At 45.9% G+C, this 22890-nt stretch overlaps 2 protein-coding genes across 9 annotated transcripts in view; one reads left to right on the forward strand and one right to left on the reverse strand.

The window, feature by feature from the left end:
• RCBTB1 (RCC1 and BTB domain containing protein 1) overlaps nucleotides 1-2802 on the forward strand; it is a 29682-nt gene extending 26880 nt beyond the window's left edge. The window contains exon 13 of the mRNA XM_082304170.1: nucleotides 2541-2802. The gene's annotated coding sequence lies outside the window, so the exon portion shown is untranslated. The remainder of the gene's footprint in view (nucleotides 1-2540) is intronic.
• PHF11 (PHD finger protein 11) lies at nucleotides 417-21563 on the reverse strand. 8 transcript variants are annotated; one of them, XR_014227432.1, is made up of 13 exons: nucleotides 21477-21563; nucleotides 18337-18480; nucleotides 17641-17759; nucleotides 16604-16739; nucleotides 15291-15398; nucleotides 14425-14558; nucleotides 12401-12447; nucleotides 9180-9238; nucleotides 7617-7680; nucleotides 6454-6576; nucleotides 6239-6320; nucleotides 5022-6151; nucleotides 1223-1296 (listed from the first exon to the last, which is right to left on the reverse strand). XR_014227432.1 is itself a non-coding variant. In XM_082304176.1 (12 exons), the coding sequence occupies exons 4-12, from the start codon at nucleotides 16709-16711 to the stop codon at nucleotides 1157-1159; spliced, it is 855 nt and encodes a 284-aa protein (XP_082160302.1). In that variant the 5' UTR covers nucleotides 16712-16739; nucleotides 17641-17759; nucleotides 18337-18480; nucleotides 21477-21563; the 3' UTR covers nucleotides 417-1156. The 8 variants fall into 8 exon arrangements, 3 of the variants coding, with proteins under 3 accessions (XP_082160302.1, XP_082160303.1, XP_082160304.1); XM_082304176.1 differs by lacking the exon at nucleotides 6239-6320 and having other exon boundaries at nucleotides 417-1296; nucleotides 5022-5093; XR_014227433.1 differs by having other exon boundaries at nucleotides 5022-6320.
• Between the last annotated feature and the right edge of the window lie 1327 nt (nucleotides 21564-22890).

Below are 22890 nucleotides of genomic sequence, written 5' to 3' on the forward strand. Positions count from 1 at the left end.
GTTTTCTAGGGAGAATAGCGGTGAGTGGAGCGAGTCCGCAGCTCCAGGCCGCAACTGTATCAGCAAGTAAAAATAGCGGTATTCTGTTCTATCAGGCACAGGTAAGAGCTCTACCCCAGAGGCTTACGTTTTGAAAGCTGGTATTCTGCGCTTACTGATCTCCACCTTCTACATAACAAGCTATGAATTCTTACTAGTCACGGAGTGAGGACAGCTGTTTTCACAGGATGGTGCTGTAGCCCACCATGACGTGGGGCGTTTGACATGATCATTAGGGTGATGGATCACTCTGGGCCAGAGGCGAGGTGTAGTCAAACGATGGTGTGACAGCATAGCCCCTCCTCGGCCGTGCCCCGTGCAACGTGACTAAATACACAGCTTTCTTAAAAACATTTTATTTCGTTAACTTACCCTTTTGTAGCTAAACAATGCTTCTCTGTATTCAAATATTTTTTTTAAGACAAAACACATGGAAGTCATATCCTTTCTTAATGGAGAAAGGAAGGTACAGTCCATTGTTTGATCCATTTTACATTGTACATATTATTTAGAGTATGATGCATACCTGGTTCTGGTCTGGCTGCAAACACTGTTTCACCACTGCCGTTACAGCAGAACTAGTTACACGTTAAGCAGTCAATCAAGAATCATTTAATTTAAAAACCCAAACTCCTGTTTATAGTTCAGAAGCCTTCTTTGAGTGCAAGTTCTGCTAATTTATCTTCTTTGGAAAGCCAAAGCACCAATGTGATCCTTAAAACATCACTCTCTAGATGCAGACAGTGAAGCAGCTACCACACAGAGTCAGGAGGGGGCTCCCACAGTTAAAGTGACCTTAAAGAGTGCTCTGTGGCAGCTGAGGCTCCTCCCTTGTCTTTCAGAAAAAAAAGTCTTCATTGGAGGGTTTGGTTGAGCTTTATCAAAAGCTAAATTTGGTGTATAATGCTCATTGATCCATGGTAAAATTTAAAGAAAGGGACAACTTAAAAATATTGCAACAGTGAGGTATAAAAATGAGTAAAACACCCAGTTCTTGCTCGCGTCCTTATCTTGGGAGGGGAAGGGGGGAATTACGTAGACACTGACCACACGTGCTCTATGGTTTCTATCATTAGAAGATCCTAAGTATTGACACCGTTACAGACAGCCTTGGGGGTTATTCGGACACGGTACTAGACGTACTAGCAGTGTTCTCTCGGGTAGGAAGGACGACTTCTTTTAAGTCCTGCAGTAGCTCAATCTTGTCATCCAGTCTTTTCCTGCTTTCCAGAAGTTCCTGGATTTTTTCCTCCGTTCCTATTATAAAAAGGATAAAAGCTTTTATTCATATGTAACTATTATTAATTTAAAATACATATTATATATGCATTAACGCTGCAGAGGCTACCAATGCTTAGGTTAGTCTACACTAAAACCTCTGCCTTTCTGAAGCAAAGTCTTTAGCCTAACGCCCCGTACACTTGGTCTGTTCCTCGAGAGATGGAGTGTGTGTGGTACGAAAGAGACGAGCTGGAGCGTCAAAGTGCCAAAAGAAAACACAAAGCGGTAGAGTTCCATACTTTGGCATCCATGTACTGTCATCTCAAAACTAGCTACAGTATAGATTTAATTTAAACCATCACAGCAAATGTAACAATTCTTAGTTTAGTTACTAACCCAACGTTATTTTGCATACGAGCTTTAACAGTTCCATTTTCAGAGTGGGGACTCCTCCAATAAAGATGCATTTTAAATCTTTCAAGATAACATCTCTGAATTACACACTTACTTAAAGCAAATTTACAAGCCTAATGGATTTTAGCCAACACCACCAAAATTAAACCTAAAAAGGGAAGGTTTGGACAACTGCATTCAACGGCGAGATTCTCAAAAAGCATGACTCGAGCATTTAATGTTCCTGCTCCTGGCAAAATAGTTACTGCCAGTATGCTGTGGGATTAACCAAGGTAACAAGCCTGGCTAGCGTTCAGAAGCATTACCGTTACCTTGTACAGTAACTAAGTTTGAAATGAAGCACCCGCTTTGTTCAGTCACAGAACAGACGGCGGGGTCGGTCACCTCCGAGCAGCAAAGTCAGTCAGTGAACAGCCACCAAGTTCTCCTCACAGTGCGTGAGGATACCAGAGTTAAGATTTTCGTGAGAAGCAAAATGTATTTTTCTCTTTTTTGGGGGAAAGACATTGAAGGGGGTCTCCGAAGTTGTAACGGGGAGAGTGGGGAAAGTAGCTCCAGACGTTTACCCCTGTTCGGTCTGAATTACAGAGCCTGAACCATCCTTAACTGTGATTTAAAAAAAAAAAAAAAAAAAAAAAGAAAAAAAGGAAAAGCCTTTGGCCTGCTGCTGTTTGTACGTGCACACAGATGATTATGTGGCACGTGGATGTTGGAAACGGGCAGCCAGAACGATGGTGGTGTCCACTGCCCCTTGCAAATTTTGGGTGGCAGCTCATTGCAGAAGGACTTGAGGCTTCACTCGAGGCCAGTTCCGACTGAAAAAAGCCAGGTGACCCCCTCTTCTCTCCGCCTTCCCCTGCGGCCAGGTGTCAGGTCCCACCAGTGCCCCACCGCAGCCCGTGCCCGCTGCTTCACGGCGGCAGCTCAGCAGCTGAAGAGGCTGCGATGGCAATCGTCGCCCTCGTTGCTTGCCACAGGCAACCTTTAGGGCCTCGCCTTTCCCTATCAAGTCTACGTGGTGAAAAGAACGAGCGGGCACGTATTCGAAGAGAAAGCTGGACATGTACAAGTGGGAGCTGGAGAAAAAAACCTCTTTGAGAATATTTGGAGATGAATTAATAAATTAGCAGAAAAGAACAGAACAGAGCAAACGTGACGATTGTGTCACCGTGTTCAGCACGCGGGTGACCTGCAGATGGAAGACGTACGGCTCCATTGCTCTTCCAAAAGGATGTGGCAGAAATAGAAACAGCCCAGAGACAGATGTCAGTGATGGGAAGGACTGGCCTGTGGGAAGGCAGGTAACAGCTTGGGAACCTTCCCCCTCACGCAGGAGGTGACCTAAAGGGAAAGAGTCTGTATTTCTGTAAAACCGGGAACAGCCTGAGGAACGCGGACCTGGCACGACTGCACTCGCTCTTCCCTAAGTGCTAAGGGTGGTGAAGGCACTGCACCACAGTTTTACAACCAAGCGTGGCCGCCTTTGCCGGCACAGCTAAATTGCAGAATTCACTGCTACAGATTCCTTGAAAACAAACGCTTCCGAGGAGCTTAAAAGCTACTGGGCTGACCGCTGCCAGCAAAGAGAGGCGGTTACAGCTGGCGGAGGTATCGCCCCAAGCAGGACACGCAGCAACGGAACAGAAAGCAAAAGGAAGTCACTTTTCCTTGGAGGAGACAACAAGAATCTCCAACCTAGAATTTTGAAATTAGCAGGTCCCATATGGAAGGTTTTAAATGCAGTCAAGTTTGCAGTAAAGCTGCATGCTGCAAAAGAACCATTCATCCCTATATAGAAAAGGGACTCACAAAAGCAGTATCGGCAAGTCCAGTTCAGAGTAACCTTGCTGTGCTGATGCGTAAGGCTTTAGAACAGGTTTTGCACGATGATCCAAGAGGTGAAAAAAAGAGAAAATGTAAAAATGGACTGAAGATAAAGCATGTCAGATGACCCAAATCATCAGTTCCACAAAACAGATCAAAGAAAACAGTATTTATACCAGTCCTTCATACACCATCAGAGAAACTCAGTAGCTAGAGCTTGGAGGGCAGATCGGGACCAAAAAAAAAGAAGAAAAAAAGGAAGCCATTTCCTTCCCTCCTTACAGATCCTCTTGTAATTAACACGCTTATTGTTCCTTTCTGACTGATTCATTTTAAGAGCTCCTCTTGGATCAGTTTTGAAACCAACCTTGATGTGTGTTTTCATTATTGACCTTGAACTTAAAATTAGGCTGATGGTGTCAGGAAAGGAGATTGTGTGGTACAGGAAGAACTGAGCTGCTCAAGTCGTGGGGAACTGGAGAGAGGAGAACTTTTACACATGAGAATCACATGGTTGTGTGTACGTAGGTGCCAATATCAAGAATTTCTCCTGTAAGCCGAGAAGAGGATGCAATAATTGATGCAGCTGTGAAAAGAACCAAGTGTGATCCAAGGCTGTGTCACATGAGGAGTTATGAGTGGAGATGTATGGACGCCCTCAGATGAGGCACTGGCGGAACCTCGTGTCGGACAACTCTGCAACACCAGTCACTCCCATTTCCCAAAGAAGAATTTAAGGAGACTGAAGAGAGGGTCTGGCTTTTTCAGTCGAGTGAAGGTGGAACAGGGGAAACAGCAAACATCACCTTCACGCACTGAACCTCAGCGTTAGCTAATTAAAACCCATTTCCCTTTTCACAGGGATAAATTAAAGCAGAAGTTCGAACAAGGCTGCTAACTGGTAGCGAGGGAAATGGGAGCAAGAGACTTGCCTAGCTGAAAAACAGCTTTAACCTTGTTGCCGAGACTGGAACCCAAGCCCCAGTTTCCTTCCACACCGGTGGTCCCAAGCGACCGCTCCTGCCCTCGTTTTCATTTCACTCTGAGCACTCTCAGCTTGTTTTTCAAAGCACGTTACAACTGCCGTCAGCTCCGGGTAAGTTCTGCTCATGGCATTTAATGCTCTTAACTGAAACACAACGGCCAGTCCGAACAGCGTTCCTCAGACAGGGGCAAAGCTGTAATGCAGGCAAGCTGCTGACGGGAGGCTGCGGAGGAGGAAGGGGGATAGCCTGCAGAAACAGGACAGGAGTGCGCCCTGCCGGAGAGGGAAGTTCCTCTGGGGCAGAGACCCTTTGGCCTTTTAAAGCCTCCCCCTTCAGGTCAGCCAGCCACATTTGACACGCTGTATTTCTAAAGATTCAGGCAGCAATGGCTTTTATTCAATTATTTATGTAAAGTTGAGGAAAAAGTTCCTTGGAATGTTCATTTTAAATGGGCATTTTATCAAAATGCTCAGAAGAATAACCTCAATGCCAAAAACCATACCGACTGCTACGGCTCTGACCCCTTTTTTCACGTACCTGAATGAATATTTGTCAGTATATTTTCAAACAGTCCACAGTCAAAGAGTGACATCACTGTCTCTTCGTACTCTGGGGGAAAGAGATAATTTGATTTAATATGACAGGGTAAAGCTTTACAAAACCCTCATGTTAATGCAGAGCCCTACATTAGAAGTAGCACAAAACAATAATTACTTATTTTATATCATACTGATTGCTTGAGGTTTTAAGATGTCTTCCTTCTCATATAGTCTATATTGAGAAAGAAGGATCAATTTGTCAATTCTACTTTTTTTTTTTCCCTGTTGTTTCATACAGAAAATAGTAAAGGGGACCTACCTGTAATTCCCTTTTTGGGTCTGCACGTGAACGGTCCGTTTAAAAACGAGCAATATACTTATGTCATATTTCATCCCATCGTGTCAGGACTGTACGTGCAACGGCAGGGCTGACCACGCCAATTCCTCTTGACAGCCCGTGTGACAGGCGGGGACAGTGCTATCACTGTTCGATGTTAAAAACCAGCCTAGAATGACGCCTCAGTTTCATAACTGAGGCTTCTCACGAAACAAAATACAGAACACCTACAGAGTTTGCATGGCCATTAAGAGGTTTGCTCAACGGTGAAAACTTTTGAACCCCTAATGTGTCCCGGACTTCATTACTGCTTCTAGCAGCTGCTGTTGTGTTACACGCAAGCTGCTCCTGAGGAGGATTTAGCCAGGCGGGACATTTTACTTCCCATGCGTGTGCTTCAGTTACTTTGCATAAATTAGCATTCTTTATCTAAAGATATTATTCATAACTTTGTAAAGCTGGGAGGACAACAGGAGAAGAAGGTTTGAAATTTTCGTTTTTAACTGTGTTGCGGACAAAGCAACGGCAGAGTGGAATCCTCCAAGAACAAAGTGCTTCATACAAGCTGACACTTAAACCCATAAAACCCCCAAATACACACTTAACAGCTGACATTAAAGTTCTAAGTAATCTTCCAAAGACTTAAAATGTACATAGTCAGGGATGTTTCCCTCAAAAGAGAGTGCTGATATTAACAGATAGCTGGTCCCTCTGTGAAGCTGTAAGAACACCACAGACTTATGATCCAAATAAAACCTTCCAGTTCTCTTCAGGACCTCTCTCTTCAGTGCCTGGGAAAAGAGGTCAGGCTGGACCTACCTACGCTTATGGCAACGGGTAATAGGTGGCTTCAAAAATTCAACATTAGAAGGCCTTACTAGAGCGTGCTGAGTTGGCAGCTCTTCCCCTCTGCTGACACAGGTATACCAAAAAAATACTCACTCTCCACCTGCTGTACAGCTGCAGAAATAAGACAGGACCCAGTTATTTGGCACTGAAGAAGCATCCTCGGGAAGGTGACCCAGGGCCGAGCGCCTGGTATTCGGATCAGCATTTCTGCTGCGAGAGCAGAGTCCCCCGTGGGCCTCCATACCTGTTTCTGAAGTGTTGTCATCCATCAGCTTTTCCTGCGCCAGGTGAAGCGTGTCCAGCATTTCTTCAAATATGTCATCCAGAAGCCCGGCTTGCTTGCATTTCCTAAGAAAGTCTATTCGGACTGTTAAAACACAAAAACATACACTCTTATACAGAAGTGATCCTGAACACAGCTGCATGGGCTTCACTCGCTCGCTTCACAAACAAAAGCTTTGCTTAAGTCCCCCTCCCAGTAACAAACACGTATGTAAATCCCTGGCTCCTCCAGCCACCCACTCGTGGCCAGGCAAATGTAGGCATTGCGCTGGGTATAAAATTACCTAAGCTCTAGATTTGGCTTCATTCATCAAAAGCAAATATCTCCACAACTCTAAATGCACCATTCCAAAAGCCTCCTGATACCTGCAGGACAGGAAAGCAGGCGATTTGTCTTGCTTTTTTTTTTTTTCCTTCTATCCTTGTGACCACACTGTGGACTGAACAGGCTAAAGGATAGAACACAGTGCGAGAAGTGAAGCGGTACTGGATTTGGTACGAGAATTAAGGCTACTTTTACTCCAAGCGATCCAGGCATTAAACTCCTTCATTACAGCCCACGAATATACACCTACTTTGTCAGATTTGGATTGCTAGGGAAATAACTCCCTATTTTTTTTTCATCCCAGAGCAGCAGGTCAGTGACAGGTTTCAGTAAGATCCATTCAATGGGCTGTTCAAAAGGAAAGAGCTATCAGGCAGCTCACAGAAGTCTGCCAGTCTCCATTAAAAACAATGTTACTTTTTTCTGGAGACGTTTGTGAGAAAAGAAATGCCATTTCACTTACACTAGATGTCCTACAAGTATTCCAGGATTCTTTACAGGTTCCCTGTTCTTTATAGTGGTAGTAAAAATTCAGAAAAAACATTAGGGAGCCACCTGCTGTTACAATGCCGTGCCCATGTACGAAGCACAGAGATTCATTTGCTGCACAATTATGAAAACCTGCACAGTCAGTCAGCAAATCAGACTCCTGCTCCCTTGCCAGAGCTTGGAGAGTCACTCGTCTCGGGAGAATAAAAAAGATACAGTTGTAGCATCGCTGCTGTCAACCATCTCCACGCTCTGAACTTCAACATAACAGATCACAGTATCTCCTAGTTGTTCCATAAAGCGAGTCGCACCTTTATGCCTGTTTTTTCTTTCTAGTATTTGTAAACTGTTTTCTTCTGCTGTCTCTTCTGTGCTCTGTAAGAAAATCAAAACATCATACTGACATTTACTGCTTTGTTTTCATTATCTTATCTCTATATTAGCAGAAAGATTAAAAGCAGCCCATATTTCTGTGACTACAGTCAGCTTCTCTGCACAGCTAACGATAGTCCTCTTCCAGACATTCAGTTTTTAAAAAGGGAAGCAAAAATTGTTTCAAAGCAAAAACTCTCTAAGAAAAGGCCAACACCTGGGACACCACCCTCCTCATTATTGCATTTGCAAATAGCACAGATGTTAACAAATGCCTACTGCTAACTCCCAGTGCAAATGACGTTTAGTCCCCTAGGCCTGATGTAATACCAGAAGGGATGTGAGAAAAGAGGGGGAATATTTTCCTTTTCCTTTGGACAGGACGCCATCATTCCCTGCTGTTCCATGTCATACCACAGTACTACAAATAATTCTTAAGCTCTGTCACAAAACTCCACCAGCTTAAAAATGCATTGCTTACACAATGGTAAACAATTTATCTCGCAGTGATAAATCCTGAAGCCCCTTAGCTTCTTATTTGCAGTATTTGTATTGATTTCCGAGATTGCTAGCACTGGAGAGCGGTAGAAACAGCACATTACCATGGGTAACAGGTGAAATGAATCTCAGTTATAACATCAGGAACTTAAATGGATTTACAGCTGAGAAATTCTTGGAGACAACCAACCTACCCTTATGAGGGTACTACATAAAAGCGGCAAAGATGGTCCACGTCCACTCACATGACCTGCCTTTAATCTCAAAACCTGGGAACGGCAGAAGTTTTCCCCAAGGAAAGCTGGATGCTAATTCCTCTAGAAAGGAGAAATCCTGATCCCCCCAAGAGTCAATGGGAGTTCCCATGCATACTTCCGTGGAGCCAACAGAATTACCTCAAAACTTAAAATAAGCTGTATTTACAGGTTTTCTAACAGCAGCCTCTAAAACAACTGCCCCTGTAACCAGAGGGATGCTCTGCTTGACAGCTCCTGAACCCTTGGGAAGGCCATCTTCACCGGCAGAGCCCAGAACTGCCTGATCTGCAACGAAAATCTGCCACATTTACCACGAGCACAGGCTCACGAACGAGTAAGTGCCAGTTTAAAAGGCCAAGTGACTCATCAAAAGCAGTTTTTCATGGAAACTGTGTCAAGCCCTAAGCAAATCTGAGGGACGTAGTACTTCTAAAGAAAAGGAGCCCCCAAAGGGAAGCTCTTCCTGGTCACATCAAGATCACAGCCACCGAGTCAGCCTGGTTCGGAGGCTCCTATCGCATTCATGCCACGTTACCCGAGGGCAGCATTGGCTCTGCCTGAAGCAGCTCCACATGCAAACATTTTTCTTTTGACAGAATGACAAGATCAACCCAAGGCAGCTGTAAAGGCAGAGTTACTGCTTCTGCGAGGAAATCTCTTTCTGAATGCACTAAATACTTCACTGAAGAAGTCCTTTGCTGTAGCAGATGTGGGTTCCTGTTTTAGAACTACTTAATTCAGAATTACCATTTGTTCCGTGATGGTTGAAGATTTCAATGCGTGTCTTCTCCTTTTATTAGCTGCATCTAGGAATCAAGAAACAACAAAGCAACAAATGCGTCAACCTCAGACTGATGATTTCACATCGTTCAAATTCTCTCTTTTCCCAAAAAGCTACGACAGTGAGGCACTTTGGGTGGCAAGGCAAGAACTGTTTCAGCTTCCCCAAATACCTGACATTTCAGTGGAACTGACATTATTTCCATGCTAGAAAAATTGCAAGCCTGACCCATTAGGAAGAAGTGCAAATCACTGTAGTGTTAGGACATCACTTGGTCTTTTACAATCAGTATAAAGCAAACCCCAGTTTTTAACATAAGGTTTTTGATTGTGGCAGAGTGAACTCATTCTCCCCGGCAGCAGCACTACCTCTAGGTGGTAAAAACTTCAGGCAAATTTATGCAAGATGACTGTTTTTTTTTTTTTCCAGGCAATTCTTGTTTATGCTAATACACCATCAAAACTAAGACTACATAAATATTTTAGGTTTCCCAAAGATATACAAATGTCATTAGGTTTTTCATCCATATAATGACCCTCCTAGAAAGCCTCCAGAAGCAATTTGACTTGTAAGTTCAACATCATTTACGCTACAAAGCGTTTTTAGTGACGTGGTAGGAGATCTCTGCAAAACCATCTGCTTTCACCCTGTCCTTCCTATCAGCATCCCCCAGCCTCTCCCCAGCGTCGTAACTGGCAGCTGCCGAAAACAGCTACAGCATCACAAGCGAAGAAGGATAACTCTGGCAAGGAAGACAGGGCAGGAGCAGAGAAAGCTAGGGAAGATTTCAACCACCCACCAAACCCTGAGGGTTTTAAATGCAGTGGGGTTATATGCCCCCTTCCTGTTTCACTCTACATCCTTTGGGCAGCACTTAGTAAGGTTATTCCTGTTAGGAATCATCCTATTAAGAGGAATGAAGAGTCACTGTTGGTACAGGAAGGCTGTTGAAACAAGTTTGGGTTTTGGGTACTGGTGCCGTACATTTGCATTTTTCAAGGCCTCAAAGGAAATCACAGCCTCTTACTTCATCCAGAATAATGCTGGGTGGCCTAATTTGGAGCCGTCCAGGAGACGCTGGTGTAGGCACAACGTGTTCCTTGCTGTCTAGCACAACGCCTTTGACCTGTGGTAGGATTTTCTCAGCTCTTCCTGATGTTTGCTTTAGGGATGACTTATAAAACCAGAGGAACACAGTCCGAAGAGCAGCCCAGCTCTTCCTGCTCCCCACGGTGTTCTCCGCTCTTCTACGTTTGTCAGCCTTTACTCTGGGCACATCCAACGTTTCCAGTTAAGCAGAGGTTGGAGCCTGTTTCCAAGTCCAAGCTGCCCTCCGACCCCTGCTGCACAGAGCTGCGAGGAGACCTCCCGGCCCCTAAGGCACCCTATCTCCTTCCAATCACACAGCAGAACCCTGACAATTCCGCACAGGAATGTTGTCTGGACCAAGAACAAGGGGATGCTCCTTGACCCCATTTTCTGCAAGCTACAAGGGAAAAGAAGCCTGGAGCAGCAGCCCTTTTGTACCAGCTCCTGCTCCCACGCAGCCCAGCGCTGGCTCAGCCTGCCCCAGGGGAACGGCTGAGCTACTGCACCCGAGTTGGATCCTGAAAATCAAAACGCTACCGTGGAGCCGTAGCGCTTCCATGCCAGCCTGTCTCACTCCCCGCCCCGTGCAGACCTGCAAGCACGCTCAGCACAGGTGTCCCTGCAAGTGTCATTTACCCAGCTCTCACAGCTGCTCCTCACCTCCTGGGGTACAGCTCCTCTCTCAGAGGTGGGAGAAGCTCATGCAGGAGGCAGGGCAGACACTGCCAGCAGAATCCATTTACCCCTCACAAACAGAGGGTCTCCCAATTAAGAGATCTTAATTTGCAAGATCTCCCTGCAAGATCTCTTCTAGGAGAAACCTCTCTTCTCAGGGAACAGGCCATACGTTGTATATGCAGCACTTGAAGACACTAAGACCTTCAACCTCATAAGATTTAAGCCTTCTTTATGAAGGAGGTGGTCTACAGGGCTGGACCTAATGCCTTAATCTCATCTCATACTGGAAACGAAGGAATCCTGGCCCTGTCTAGTACTGGGGCGGGAGACTACCTGGGACCCTGGACAGACCCAGCAGACCGACAACTACTAGACCACAGAAATCAAATTAATTTTAAAAAGGCAGGGAACGTCAGGCCTCAGAATTATGGACAAGTAAAAAGCAAAACTACTAAGTGAAATAAGAAGCTGCATTTGGTTAGTGAACCACAGCAATATCAGGTGTTAAACAGACTGCATGTCTGGTAAGAAGCCCTAGACCCTATGACTAAAAGTTTAAATGATAACCACCTAACTCACCCCTTGAGTGGCATCAGGGTGGAGCCAGACCTTGTGAAGATTAGCCAAAGTTGACTAGAGTTCAGCGGGAGCACATCGCTCTTAGCATCACTGCTCACAGTTCAGCTGAGCTTAACTTCAAAGTGAAGGCCAGGCTAGGACCCATTCCATTTTGAGCAGGATTGTACGCATTACATTAACAAAGTCACAGCTTTGCTTGGTTAATTCAGCGAGATTCCTGACTACCTCTGAATCAGCAAGGACCAGGACTGCCAAATTAAGCTGCATTTCTGTAGCAAAGGAAGCAATCCTTAAAACGGGGTCGTATAACCCTTTTGTTACGCTTAAAAAGCTCTTTGGGATCCTTCAGAATGAAAGGCCCTATTTAAAAAAAACACTGCAGTGAATATGGAAGATGCAAGTGTGAACATTTTAACGTATCTACACATAAAAATCCCAAGGTGACCACTCCTGTAACAGCCCTCTCTTTGCTAATCAAGTGCAAGCTTGTGCATCACTCATTAGCGTGGCTCTCATCTCTCACACGAATTCTACAAGCTGCTTGGGCCTACCTGCCCGCCCACAGTCAGAATTAATTCCGTGAAGGATCAGGCCCACAGTGTGTTAAGTCAGTTTTGAGGGAGATTCAGGGAAGATCAAATATAAACATTTCCTATTTCAAAAAACCTTCTCGATTTTTCTGCATACGAATGGATCTCAACCAAACCACTCCTGCAAGATTAGAAATCCACCGCTCAACTAGAAAGGTGGAGTAACACTTATTTTGTTCAAATGAGTTATTGACTGTAGGATGCAAACTTTTAAAAGAAATGAAATCAATGAAGCCATTAAAGAAACTCACCATAGTGATTGGTCCTATTGCCTGGGTCATGTTTTGGGCAGAACACTCTAAAATTTAAGTTCAATTTTAAGAAAAAGAGAAAAAGTATTAATAAATACATAAACAGAGTTATGCTGACTGATTTTAACAGATATTTTCCCCTCTTTTCATTGAACGTAAACTGAGAGACGCTTAAAAAAATTATCAGGATTTTTGTTCAGCATTACCCACCTAGGAAAGCACCTGCTGTAAAGTCACATACATGCACAAGCTTGTATTTGTACTTTTAAGAGCCTCGGTGGACTCTGAACACTGAAGCTTTAAATTATCAGTTCCATTACCCCACTCTCTTTGGACTTGCTCGCTGTTCAAATCCTGAGTCAGACACATTTCATCAGGTGTGGCGATCAAACACTGTGGCAGAGGTACCCTTACTGAAACACCTTATGAAAACGAGATTCACGCTGGCAAGATGAAATACCACAGTACTAACGTTGCTTGATTGTAGCTACTGCTGCTCTGCCCCCTTGCCCTGTACCACTCGGGCCAGGTCCAGAATCCCTTTAGATGTATCCGCTTACCAGTCAGCTTGAACTTACAAGCCCTGCCTGAGATGCCGGCACAGCCACGCGGCACCGCGCCGCCACGCACAGGACCGGTTACTTGCTTGGACGCCCCTTGGTGCCCCTCCCTCTCCACTGCCCGGTGGATGATGAGGCGGCCCCCAAATCCTGAGGAAGCAGGGCACCCCCTTTGAGTTCCAGTAGCTTAAAGCTGTTCAATCCATTCATGCCTTAAAGACTTCAGTAATATGTGAGATGGGAATATTTTCTCTGGTTCTAGGAGAGCAATGTGAATTCCTTGGAAGAGGCAAAATGCAACAAATACACCTGGAAATATTCCTTATCTTCTGGATACAATAATGTGTAGAGAATGTGAACCAGCTTCTATACTAAGCCTTTCTTACAGAAGGATCCCAAATCACTTTTTAAGCAAAATTGCCTCATCAAGCGTGTGGTTTAGCTGATCTCTTCATTACAAATATATTTGCCAAGACTAATGCTGAAGTGTTTGGAAGCAATTTTTAAAGGGAACTGCATTTGCTAGGACATTTTCTAATTATTGTCTTTCTTTTATTTTAACAAAAAAGAAGCACTGACTTTAGAAACACAGTCTGTTTCCTTGATGAGCCAGCTTTTTTGCATTAAATTCATTTTGATGCACAAAAAAACAGATTTACGCATGCATAACAACTCAATCAGAAAGCTAAGTACTGGTGGCACCTTATTAACATCTCTGAATTTCTAATACTGCCCTTCGGACGTTGTTTTTTTCCTCCCCTCCCTTTAATTCTATTCTTTCCTAGTTAAAAAAAAAACCTTCCTAAGTACAAGAACATCTTATAAAGAACGGACAATACCTTTTACTACTCAGGCCGCTTTATTTGGAAGCACTTCCCTACTACCATTTTTGCAAGATCGCAATACAAATTACGCTTATTTCCCCACCTCTGCTCTTACTAGCCACTTCCATAGCACTGTATGCCTTCTCTCTTTTGTTCTACTCTATTTGTTTTGATAATCACTGCTCATCATCACAACGATGGCAACTCAGAATTTAAAAACATCAGCACTCTCTCTCTTGAAGGAATTCTCTCTTTTGATCTGCTTTTCGGTATTTTATATTTCACCATGAAAAAGTGCAGGGGGCTGTCAATCCACGTTCACTGTTTTTCAAGGCTTGTTTGTTTTGGTCCTTAAAAGACTAGCTTGATAGCCAATAAGGACTGATTTCCTCAGTTTTGGCCTAGCAATCTTTCAGGCTCAAACACTGAATAGATTCCTTCCCATTGCTGTGATGCTTTCCTGTGAAAGGAAAACATTTCCCCTATTGCTTGTGAACAGAGAATCAAGCATCACTTTAAGAGAGGAGAACATGTTTCCTTTTTAAAAAACTTTAAAAACCACACAATTTTGAAGTCTCTCTTCCTGACACCACCACCAAAACCTTGGCAATAATTAGTTAGAAAATACTTGGTTAAATACCGGTAGACTCCATTTACTTCATCCGTTTCTATTGCTGCATCATCACAGAGCGCACAGAAGTAGTGATAACTTCTGCGGCAGGCTCTTTCCTCGCATCCCACAGTGGCTCCTTTCTTGCGACAGAAGTTGCACACCTAGAACAGGACGAGGTTTAGCAGGTAAGCATTCCAGACAGCTACTGAAGATCTTGCCATACGAAGCAAATCCTATCCTCTGTGGGAAAATCAAATCTTTTATTGCAAGTCGCCCCTGTACAAATCATCAGCCAAGTTCACTCCTGCAAACTCCTACCCTGGTCATTATTTCAGCCACCTTTTTGCTACCTATTTCATACTGATGAATTTGTAAAATGATGCAAAGAGCCATGCGAGGGCACTGGGCAACTTTCCCCCCTCCCCTAAATCTCGCCCAAGTTATTTCAATACCTATTGGTATTAGTGCTTGTATTTATGTTTTCCAGGCTAACTTCATAACAAAAAGAGTTCCGCCCAGGATGTAAGGGAGGAGGGCAGCTGAGGACAAAGCCAATAAAAAAACCCTCATATAAATAACCTTCAGAAGGTGTTTCCCTTTACGCTTACGGATTGCATAATTTTGTTTCAGGCACTGGCTTAGTCCTTTACCAAAGTCTCTTAGGAAACTTATCGACTTAAGGACTTAAAGGCCAGAAAAAACCAACACATTTTAATACAAAATGAACTGAATATCACCAAATACAATGCCAGATCAATGTTTCTAACTCTAAATCTGTAACGTCCCTAATTTTAGGAGAAAGAGTGCATTTTTTTTTCAGGCATAAACCAGGCCAGACAGCCTTCAGTACTATGAGACAGGACTAAGTACAGATTCAGAAAGAAACTCCTTACCAGCCGCTTTCCTCTCTTGAGTTCTTTCAACACTGAAGCCACATCGAACCTTATATCCAGATTATCTGGGTTATACTCTTCAGATTCCACAAATCCTGAGGAAAATAACTGAAGACAAAAGAGATGATATTAAGAACTAATAGAGGGACTCAGTCACCAGTGCATTCCAGAGAAAAGAAGGGAAGGGTACATCTTTTCTTCTTGCACTTGCCCTACCTAAAAAAGGCTGATTTTTCTCTGTGTTTTTAAGAGGTTTCACCTACACTGAACAAGGAGCTGTGCTTAAACCTTTTCCCAGTCAAAAGAAGTTCCTCTGTCTATATAGGAGATTTCACAAGACCTGAAGGTGAATTAAGAAAAGACAGCAAGGTGAGAAAGTGAACTTAGTAAGCTAACTGCAAAAAAGCCAAACAACGCAGAGAAGACTAAGGCAGAGAAATTGGGGGGGGCGAGGAGAGAAAAAGCTTCAAGATTGAAGCAACATTATAGCCCTAACAAACCTTTTCAAACAAAACATCCAAGTAACTCTGTAAAATAGGTATCGGATTTTTCTGACACATTCTGCTAAAAAAAAAAAAAAAAAAAAAGGTAGTAGAAAAATAAAGATGTAAACATAAAAACTGCAAGAATAAGAAGGCTCCAACGGTGAAAGCCAGAAGGCTGTTCCAGCAGCAATCTCCTGCACTAAGAAACCCTCACTGAAGGGAGAATATGGCATCTGTAATTGATTCTGCACACCAAGAACCAGCTCTACTCAGATGCCAGAATAAAGGGGAGGCATTTTGACAGCAAGAAGAGTAAATACATTCTAGGATCACAGCACACTTAGGGCTTCCCAGATGTTTTTATATCATCAACTTCTGATATTTTCATTCCTTATTTTATATAAGGCACAGACTGGGAAGTTTTTTACCTTGATATATCAAGTGATGTGAATATTTTCCTGCAAAGGTTTAATTAAATACACAACTTTCTGTGGTCTGAGAGGCCTCATTCAATTTAGCGTCTCAAGAAGACCCATTCCTACTGAAAGACCGTATGTGCGTCTAGAACCGTTGATCAGGAACAGACACACATGAAAACACCACAAATCCACGTGTCCAGCTGTGCAGCCGTGTCCTCCAACTCTCCAAAACTCTGGCCAAGGCCTGTTGCTTTTCATAGCTTTTCAATCTAATATAAGCTTGCTGGTTTGGGTAACCAGCCTTTTAATTCAGACACCATTGTAGAGTCAAAAATAGACAAGCAGTGGAAACTTCCCCTTTAGCCCTTCTCCATTCCTCTTAGGTACTGACCAACTAAAAGCCACTCACCAGACAATCCTGATGAGCTGCAATATTTCGCTCTTTGGCAATATACATTACAGAACCAGCCTCCCCTTCTGAACAAAATGCACACGTTCTTCTCACCATCTTCGCCATTATCCGGAAAGCACCTAGAGCAGGAAAACTGGGACAAAACACAAAGCAATTGATGCAACAATCATATGCCAAGCAGGACGAACAGAGGAAAGCAGAGTTTGCTAGCACTTGCCCTCTAACTGCTCCTTCACCTACATCCCTTGAACCTTGGGGCTTTGCTCCTCCAGCAACAACTACTAGTAGAATAGACAAAGCCCACTCTTGGGACAGCAGTGGGATGGAAACCAGCTCCCAGCAGCTCCAGCAGCTAGAGCAAGAGGAAAACTGGTTTATTTCCTCTTGGAAAGTCACTAACAAGTCACAAGGTTTAATACAAGTTTTCAAGCTTGCTCAGCAATATCTGCTCCAACAACAGGCCCAAGAGCGGGCCAGCAAATCATGGCCTAGATGGGAAACCCCTTTTATTTGGAGGAGGCCAATCACTCACAGCAGTCCTTTCCTTAAGCTAGTTCTGCCACACGCGAGTCTGCAAGTCAACGGAGGAGAGAAAATTAGCTGTCCCCAAATTTCTCCAGTGCCTTCCAGGAGTTAACAGAAAACAGGGAAGAAACACTAATTCCTTAGTGTAAAAAGGATGTAGCAAAGAAGCATGGAGAGGCTTGCAAGTAAAAGGGAGCAGAAGACAAGAGTCAGAAACGAGAGATTTGAACATTCTTTCTCAATGAGGTGGAGCACTAACATGGCCGACATAATTTTCTCTATACCCTGGGATTTGCCCCATGGACATCTGTTCTCTTTTTCTGGCCATATCCACTCAAGTCTTAATTGTTCTTCTTCACACAGTCTCTCTTTTCCCCTAGCAGCTGCAAAATGTTAAGGCCAGCCACTTATTTCACAAAACAGTCTAAAGGCTTCTGGATAAGCCTTTACCCACATCCCCCACCAGTAGTTTAGAACATCACACCACACATTAGTAGCAGAAGTTTTACTTTGTCTGTGGTTTCTCTGCAAGTCCACCGCCAAAATCTTCAACAATTTCCCGGTCCTACTAGGTGTGATACTCCAAACTGCCCTTTGCTGGAGATGTCACCTCTGACAGCACAAAATCCTGTAGGATAAGGGTAAGAAAAGTCGGCTTTTACTTTCAAGGAATAAGAAGATTTGACGTTAAATTATTCTAGTGAGAGAGAGGCAATAAGGTCTAAGTACAAAACAGGCAGGAAATCTCACAGCCCAGCAAATCTCGCAACATTTCTGTGGCTTTCAACAGCCAACCTCTGTTTTCATTAGTTCCCATCTCCCTTCCATGAAACAGAGGGGGTAGTCTCATGTGAGAAGAACACCAGAGTAGAAGGAGATTTTTTTTTTTTCCCCCTCCAGCTCTGCCACTGAGAATTTACTTAATCACAGCAAGTCACTTTGCCTCCACGCACATCTGGGCTTTTTCACCCTGTCCTTCTATTTCTTGTAAGCAAGGCAGGGTAGAGACCCACTTCCAATATCCATCTATACAGTGACCATCACATCAGTCTCAGAACTTAAGCATTAAATAAATATGACAGAAACAAATAGAAATGTATAGAAATAGAATAGAAAACAAAGATGGAAAAAAAATTAAAAAGCAGAACAAACTAGAGTTTGAGTGGTCTAGAACTCAGGAAAAGTTCTCTGCCGCAAGCTAATACCTGGAATCGATGCAGATACATAGGCCCTGCTCAGGCCCAGTCACAGGATCCAGCTTCAGGGGCTCTGGGAATTTTGTGAGGAAGAGGCTAAAGGTGGAGTCTACAGCCCCTGGTGTTCTTACAGGCTCAGGAGAAATCCTGGTGCTGCAGGAGAACAGAGGACACTCTGTCAAGGTCTGCCTTTGGGTTACTCCAGCACCTTTGCCGGAACCCTGAAGCGGCAGAAGGACAGCTCTTGGCCATTCCTCCCTGCAGAAGCGGCCAGCCTGCAGCCGCTGCCCCGTTTAGCTCAGTATCCTGTCCCCCACAGGAACATTGCTTCGGCCCCGTGCTCTTCCCTAGCTTTCTGCTACAGATTACTGCCAGGGAGAGGATACTGAGCTAACTGGGGCAATGGATCCGGCTGGCTGCTCTCAAGGGAGAAGGGAGAGGCTAAGGGCACGGTTCCAGTTCCATAGTTTAACCGCACTTTGCCTAAACAACCCCTTCCTTTCGCAGGTCTTAATCCTGCCACTCACGGATTCCATTTGACACCCCAAGGACAGGATCTGCCTGAAAAGCCAAGAAATCGTTGCTCCTTACTCAGCTCCTCCGGTAACACTCGTGACAGCATAGATCTGTTATTATTTCTCCTACTGTCTCTTTTTCAAGTGGAAGAATCTGAAACTATTTAGTTGTTCCTTGTAGAGAAGCTGCTCCACATCTTTGATCATCCCTGTCACTTCTCAGTCTCTTCTCCACTCCTGCTATGTTCCAAGAGGAGAAAACGACCTTCAAAAGGGTGGGCTACCATTTACAATACAAAGTCACAATGGCGCTCTGTATTTTTCTCATCTTTTCTTAGGAATTCTTAATATTTCAATCACATTTTAGACTGCTTCTGAGCATGGAGCTGACACTTTCATAGAACTATGCATTATAGTCCCCCAGATCTCTTTCCTAAGTGGTATCAGATGGTATGGAGGGCATCAGCGTTAAGACTGCTGCTCCGACACGTGCATCATTTTCCACTTATCAATGCTGGATTTTTACCTCCTATTTTATAGTCAGATCACTCACTGTCACAAAGTCCTTCTGCAACTCTTCACAGCCAGCTTTCACCTTCACTGCCACAGCAGTGGACTGTGGAAACCTAAGGCGACTAATTCATCTGTAAGAGCTGGAGGCCCTTCGACTGCCCTCCGCTAATGACAGAGCAAATGAAGCTGCAAAACAGAGGACAGAAGAGAAGCAGCTGAGGGAAAGCAACAGTCACACGCCTCTGGCGGCTTCTCTGGTACCTGTCGTTTCCTACAAGCACTTTCTTTTTCTGCAACAGTGACAAAATGGAAGAAAACTGGAAACGAAACAGAAAGTAAAAAGGGACAAGAACATTGTTGGCAAGTGCACAGGGATTGTGCCGCTTCCAAAAACACCTTGCTGAAACATGACCGGTTTGTCTAAGTATTTCCTCTCCAGAACCAATTCTGAAAGCATCCTTGCACCAAATGGCACCAAATGGCACCAAAAGGCACCAAAAGGCACCAAAAGGCACCAAAAGGCACCAAAAGGCACCAAAAGGCACATCTGCAGGGGAGTAAGGAAAAGAACCCAAGTCCCCTGACTTCCAGCATGCTACTGAAACCCACTGCCCTAGCTCCTGCTCTGCTCTCCTCTTCATCCCAATATAGTGAAGGATTTGATCTACTGAAGTAGGGAGAAAGAAGGAAATTACCCATGTGTTACCCCACACTCACTATGTCCTCCATTTGCACGTTGTGGGAAAAGATGCACTGCTGGTCATATGCTGCGCATGACTTGCACAAGCCCCCTCCCCATTCTCCGCCAAGTCATTAGCAGCATAAACACACCCAGCCTTTGCAAGGCTTTCAGAACAAAGCCAAAGAAATCTATCTTTCTGATCACCTTTCACTTGCTACAGGGGAAATATTTTTAAGAACACAAAAAAAATATTTTATTTAGAAAGGTATATGTTAACACATCTGATCCAAGTGATTGGGGTGACTGGAGGGTTCCTCATTAGATCTAAACTCTCACCTATTCACAAGACTGCAGAATCACAGAATGGTTGGGGTTGGAAGGGACCTTTGAAGATCATCCAGTCCGAGCCCCCTGCCACGGGCAGGGACATCTTCAACTGGATCAGGCTGCTCAAAGCCCCGTCCAACCTGACCTTGAACACTTCCAGGGGTGGGGCATCCACACCTTCTCTGGTCAATCTGTGCCAGGATCTGAACACCCTCAACGTAAAAAATGTCTTCCTCGTGTCCAATCTAAACCTACCCTCTTTCAGTTTAAAGCCGTTGCCCCTTATCCTGTCACAACAGGGACCGAGAAAAAGTTTCAGTCTTTCTTATAAGCCCCCTTCATATATTTAAAGGCCACCGTAAGGTTTCCCCGGAGCTTTCTCTTCTCCAGGCTGAACAACCCCAACTCTCTCACCCTGTCTTCAGAGGAGGTGTTCCAGCCCTCTGACCATTTTCATGGTCCTTCTCTGGACTCGATCCAACAGATCCATGCCTGCCTTGTGCTGGGGACCCCAGAGCTGGACACAGCACTCCAGGTAGGAGATGTTTGGACTTGTATTGTTAGAGATCCTCAATCGCTGATGCACTTCATAGAGGGACACCTTACCCTCTACTGACAGGCCACTTCCAGCATTTTAAACACAGCAGTACCATTTTTAGGAGATTAACAGTTCCTGCCTTGCTACGTCCACTAAGCGCCACACGGCAGAACTTGAAGAAGAAGGACGCGGATCGACTCTCCACCCAGTTGGACACCTGGGCGCTGAGGCGGGGCTGCGATGGGGCATGCTGAGGTGATGTCTTCCCTCATACCCCAGTGCTTCGAGGCCTAGCGGGCCAAAGTTGGGCCTGCCTCGGCCCTGAGCCTCCCGGGGCGGCAGAGCCGCCCCGGGAGGCTCAGGGCCGAGGCAGGCCCGGTCGCGGGGGTCCTCCAAGGACAACGGCCACCGCCGCTGAGGGAAACCCGGTGTCCCCCCCACAGCCCCTCTCCCTCAGCCTCCAGCCGGGTCCATTCATTGAGACTTCGGGGGGGGGGGCCAGGTACCGAGGGGGAGGCGCCGAACACCGGCTGGCCCCAGTTCCCGCCCGCCCGGTTTCCGCAGTGAGACTTACCGCGGGGCGGCGGGAACCATCCACCCCCGTCCTCACAGCCCGACCCGCACCGGCCGCCACTTCTCCGCTCGCTCCTCTTTCCCCCCCCCCCCCCCCCGCCGCCTCCCAACTCTCCCGCCCGGAAGTGGGCGTGCCCAGCCGCCGCATGGAGCATGCTCAGTGCGCGCTCGCCGATGCCCGTGCGCCTTCCCCGGCGCTGATTGGCTGCGGCTCCGGCGTGGAAGGGAGGGGGGTGGAGGCGCGCCGACGCTCCGCCGGTTACGTCGTGAGGGAGCGGCGCTCGGCCCATCCCCCGCGCCTTTGGGCGCGCCGCGGCCGGAGACCGCGGGTTCGATACCCGCCCCCGCCACTCCCGGTAGCCGCCGTCCGAGAGCTGTTTCCCAAGGGATTTCCCCGCGGGGAAGGGGACATCTTGTATCCTCCCATCGCCCCCCGATTCAAGAGACGGGCAGGAAAGGCCTGCACAAGGCGGAGTGCCTCCCACAGCCGTCAGGCCCTTCCTGCAGTCGGTCCCTCCACCGTGGAGGAGGAGGCAGCTGCGGCGCGCCGGCTTCGTACCCGGCCGTCATGGCGCTCAGCCAGCACACGGAGGACGGGACCGTCCCAGCGCCGCTGGTCAGCACTTTCCTTGGTCAGGAGGTCAAGGACAGGCTTGTCCTCAGGCGACCAGGGATATGAGGCTTCCTACGGCCCCGGCTCCTCGCTGCGGGGCTTCGCTGGTCCCTCCCCGCCCGTACGCCTGACGGTTCATGCCGATCCCCTCCAGCTGCCCGCGTGAAGAGATGGCGAGCGCGCACCAGCTCACTGCAAAGCGTAAGCGGCACCGGGAGAAGCTGGTCGCTCTGCAGGTCTCAACACGACAGCCACCACCGGGAGATCTCCTCCTCCTGCTTCACACGGGTGCGACGTTTCTGCAAGCGCTTTGAACACCAGCGACTCACGGCTTAAGGCAAAACCATGCCAGTGAGACCAAGGTTTAGGCGTACGTGAAGTACCTCGGCGTTGCGTGGGATAATTAAACAAACCGTACATTTCCACCCCCGTACAGCTCACCAGCCACAGCCTAACAACAGGCACATTCTGGCCCGTCAGGAGGCCACGCCAAACACAACCTGGAGCTTTTTAAGATCATTTCCCTTCACCGGCTAGAAGAGCTTTGGCTTTTCAGCACTGCTGGCGTTATTCCAGCTGGTTTCCCAAATCCCTTTGCGCCTGCCTGGATGCAGCATTTCAGAGCTAAGGTCAGCCCCTGTGCCCAGGCTTGCAATTAGATTGCATCTATTCGCCAGATGCTGCTACACACCACCGATTCCCGAATCTACTAATCTAGATAGTACTTGAATGAGTCAGCTGGATTCAAGCACCCTCACACATGCATAAATCATAAACTAGGAAAATTTTCCTAACACAAATC

Source organism: Platalea leucorodia (genome assembly GCF_965183815.1).
Source record: "Platalea leucorodia genome assembly, chromosome: 2".
NCBI classification, from domain to species: domain Eukaryota; kingdom Metazoa; phylum Chordata; class Aves; order Pelecaniformes; family Threskiornithidae; genus Platalea; species Platalea leucorodia.

Coding starts and splice junctions, on each gene's coding strand:
- PHF11 (XM_082304176.1), bottom strand. CDS start 16,711: ATGGCGAAGATGGTGAGAAGAACGTGTGCATTTTGTTCAGAAGGGGAG. Junction 14,559..15,290: donor TCAAGAGAGGAAAGCGGCTG/GTAAGGAGTTTC, acceptor GTCCTGTTCTAG/GTGTGCAACTTCTGTCGCAA. Junction 12,448..14,424: donor GAAGTAAATGGAGTCTACCG/GTATTTAACCAA, acceptor CTTAAATTTTAG/AGTGTTCTGCCCAAAACATG.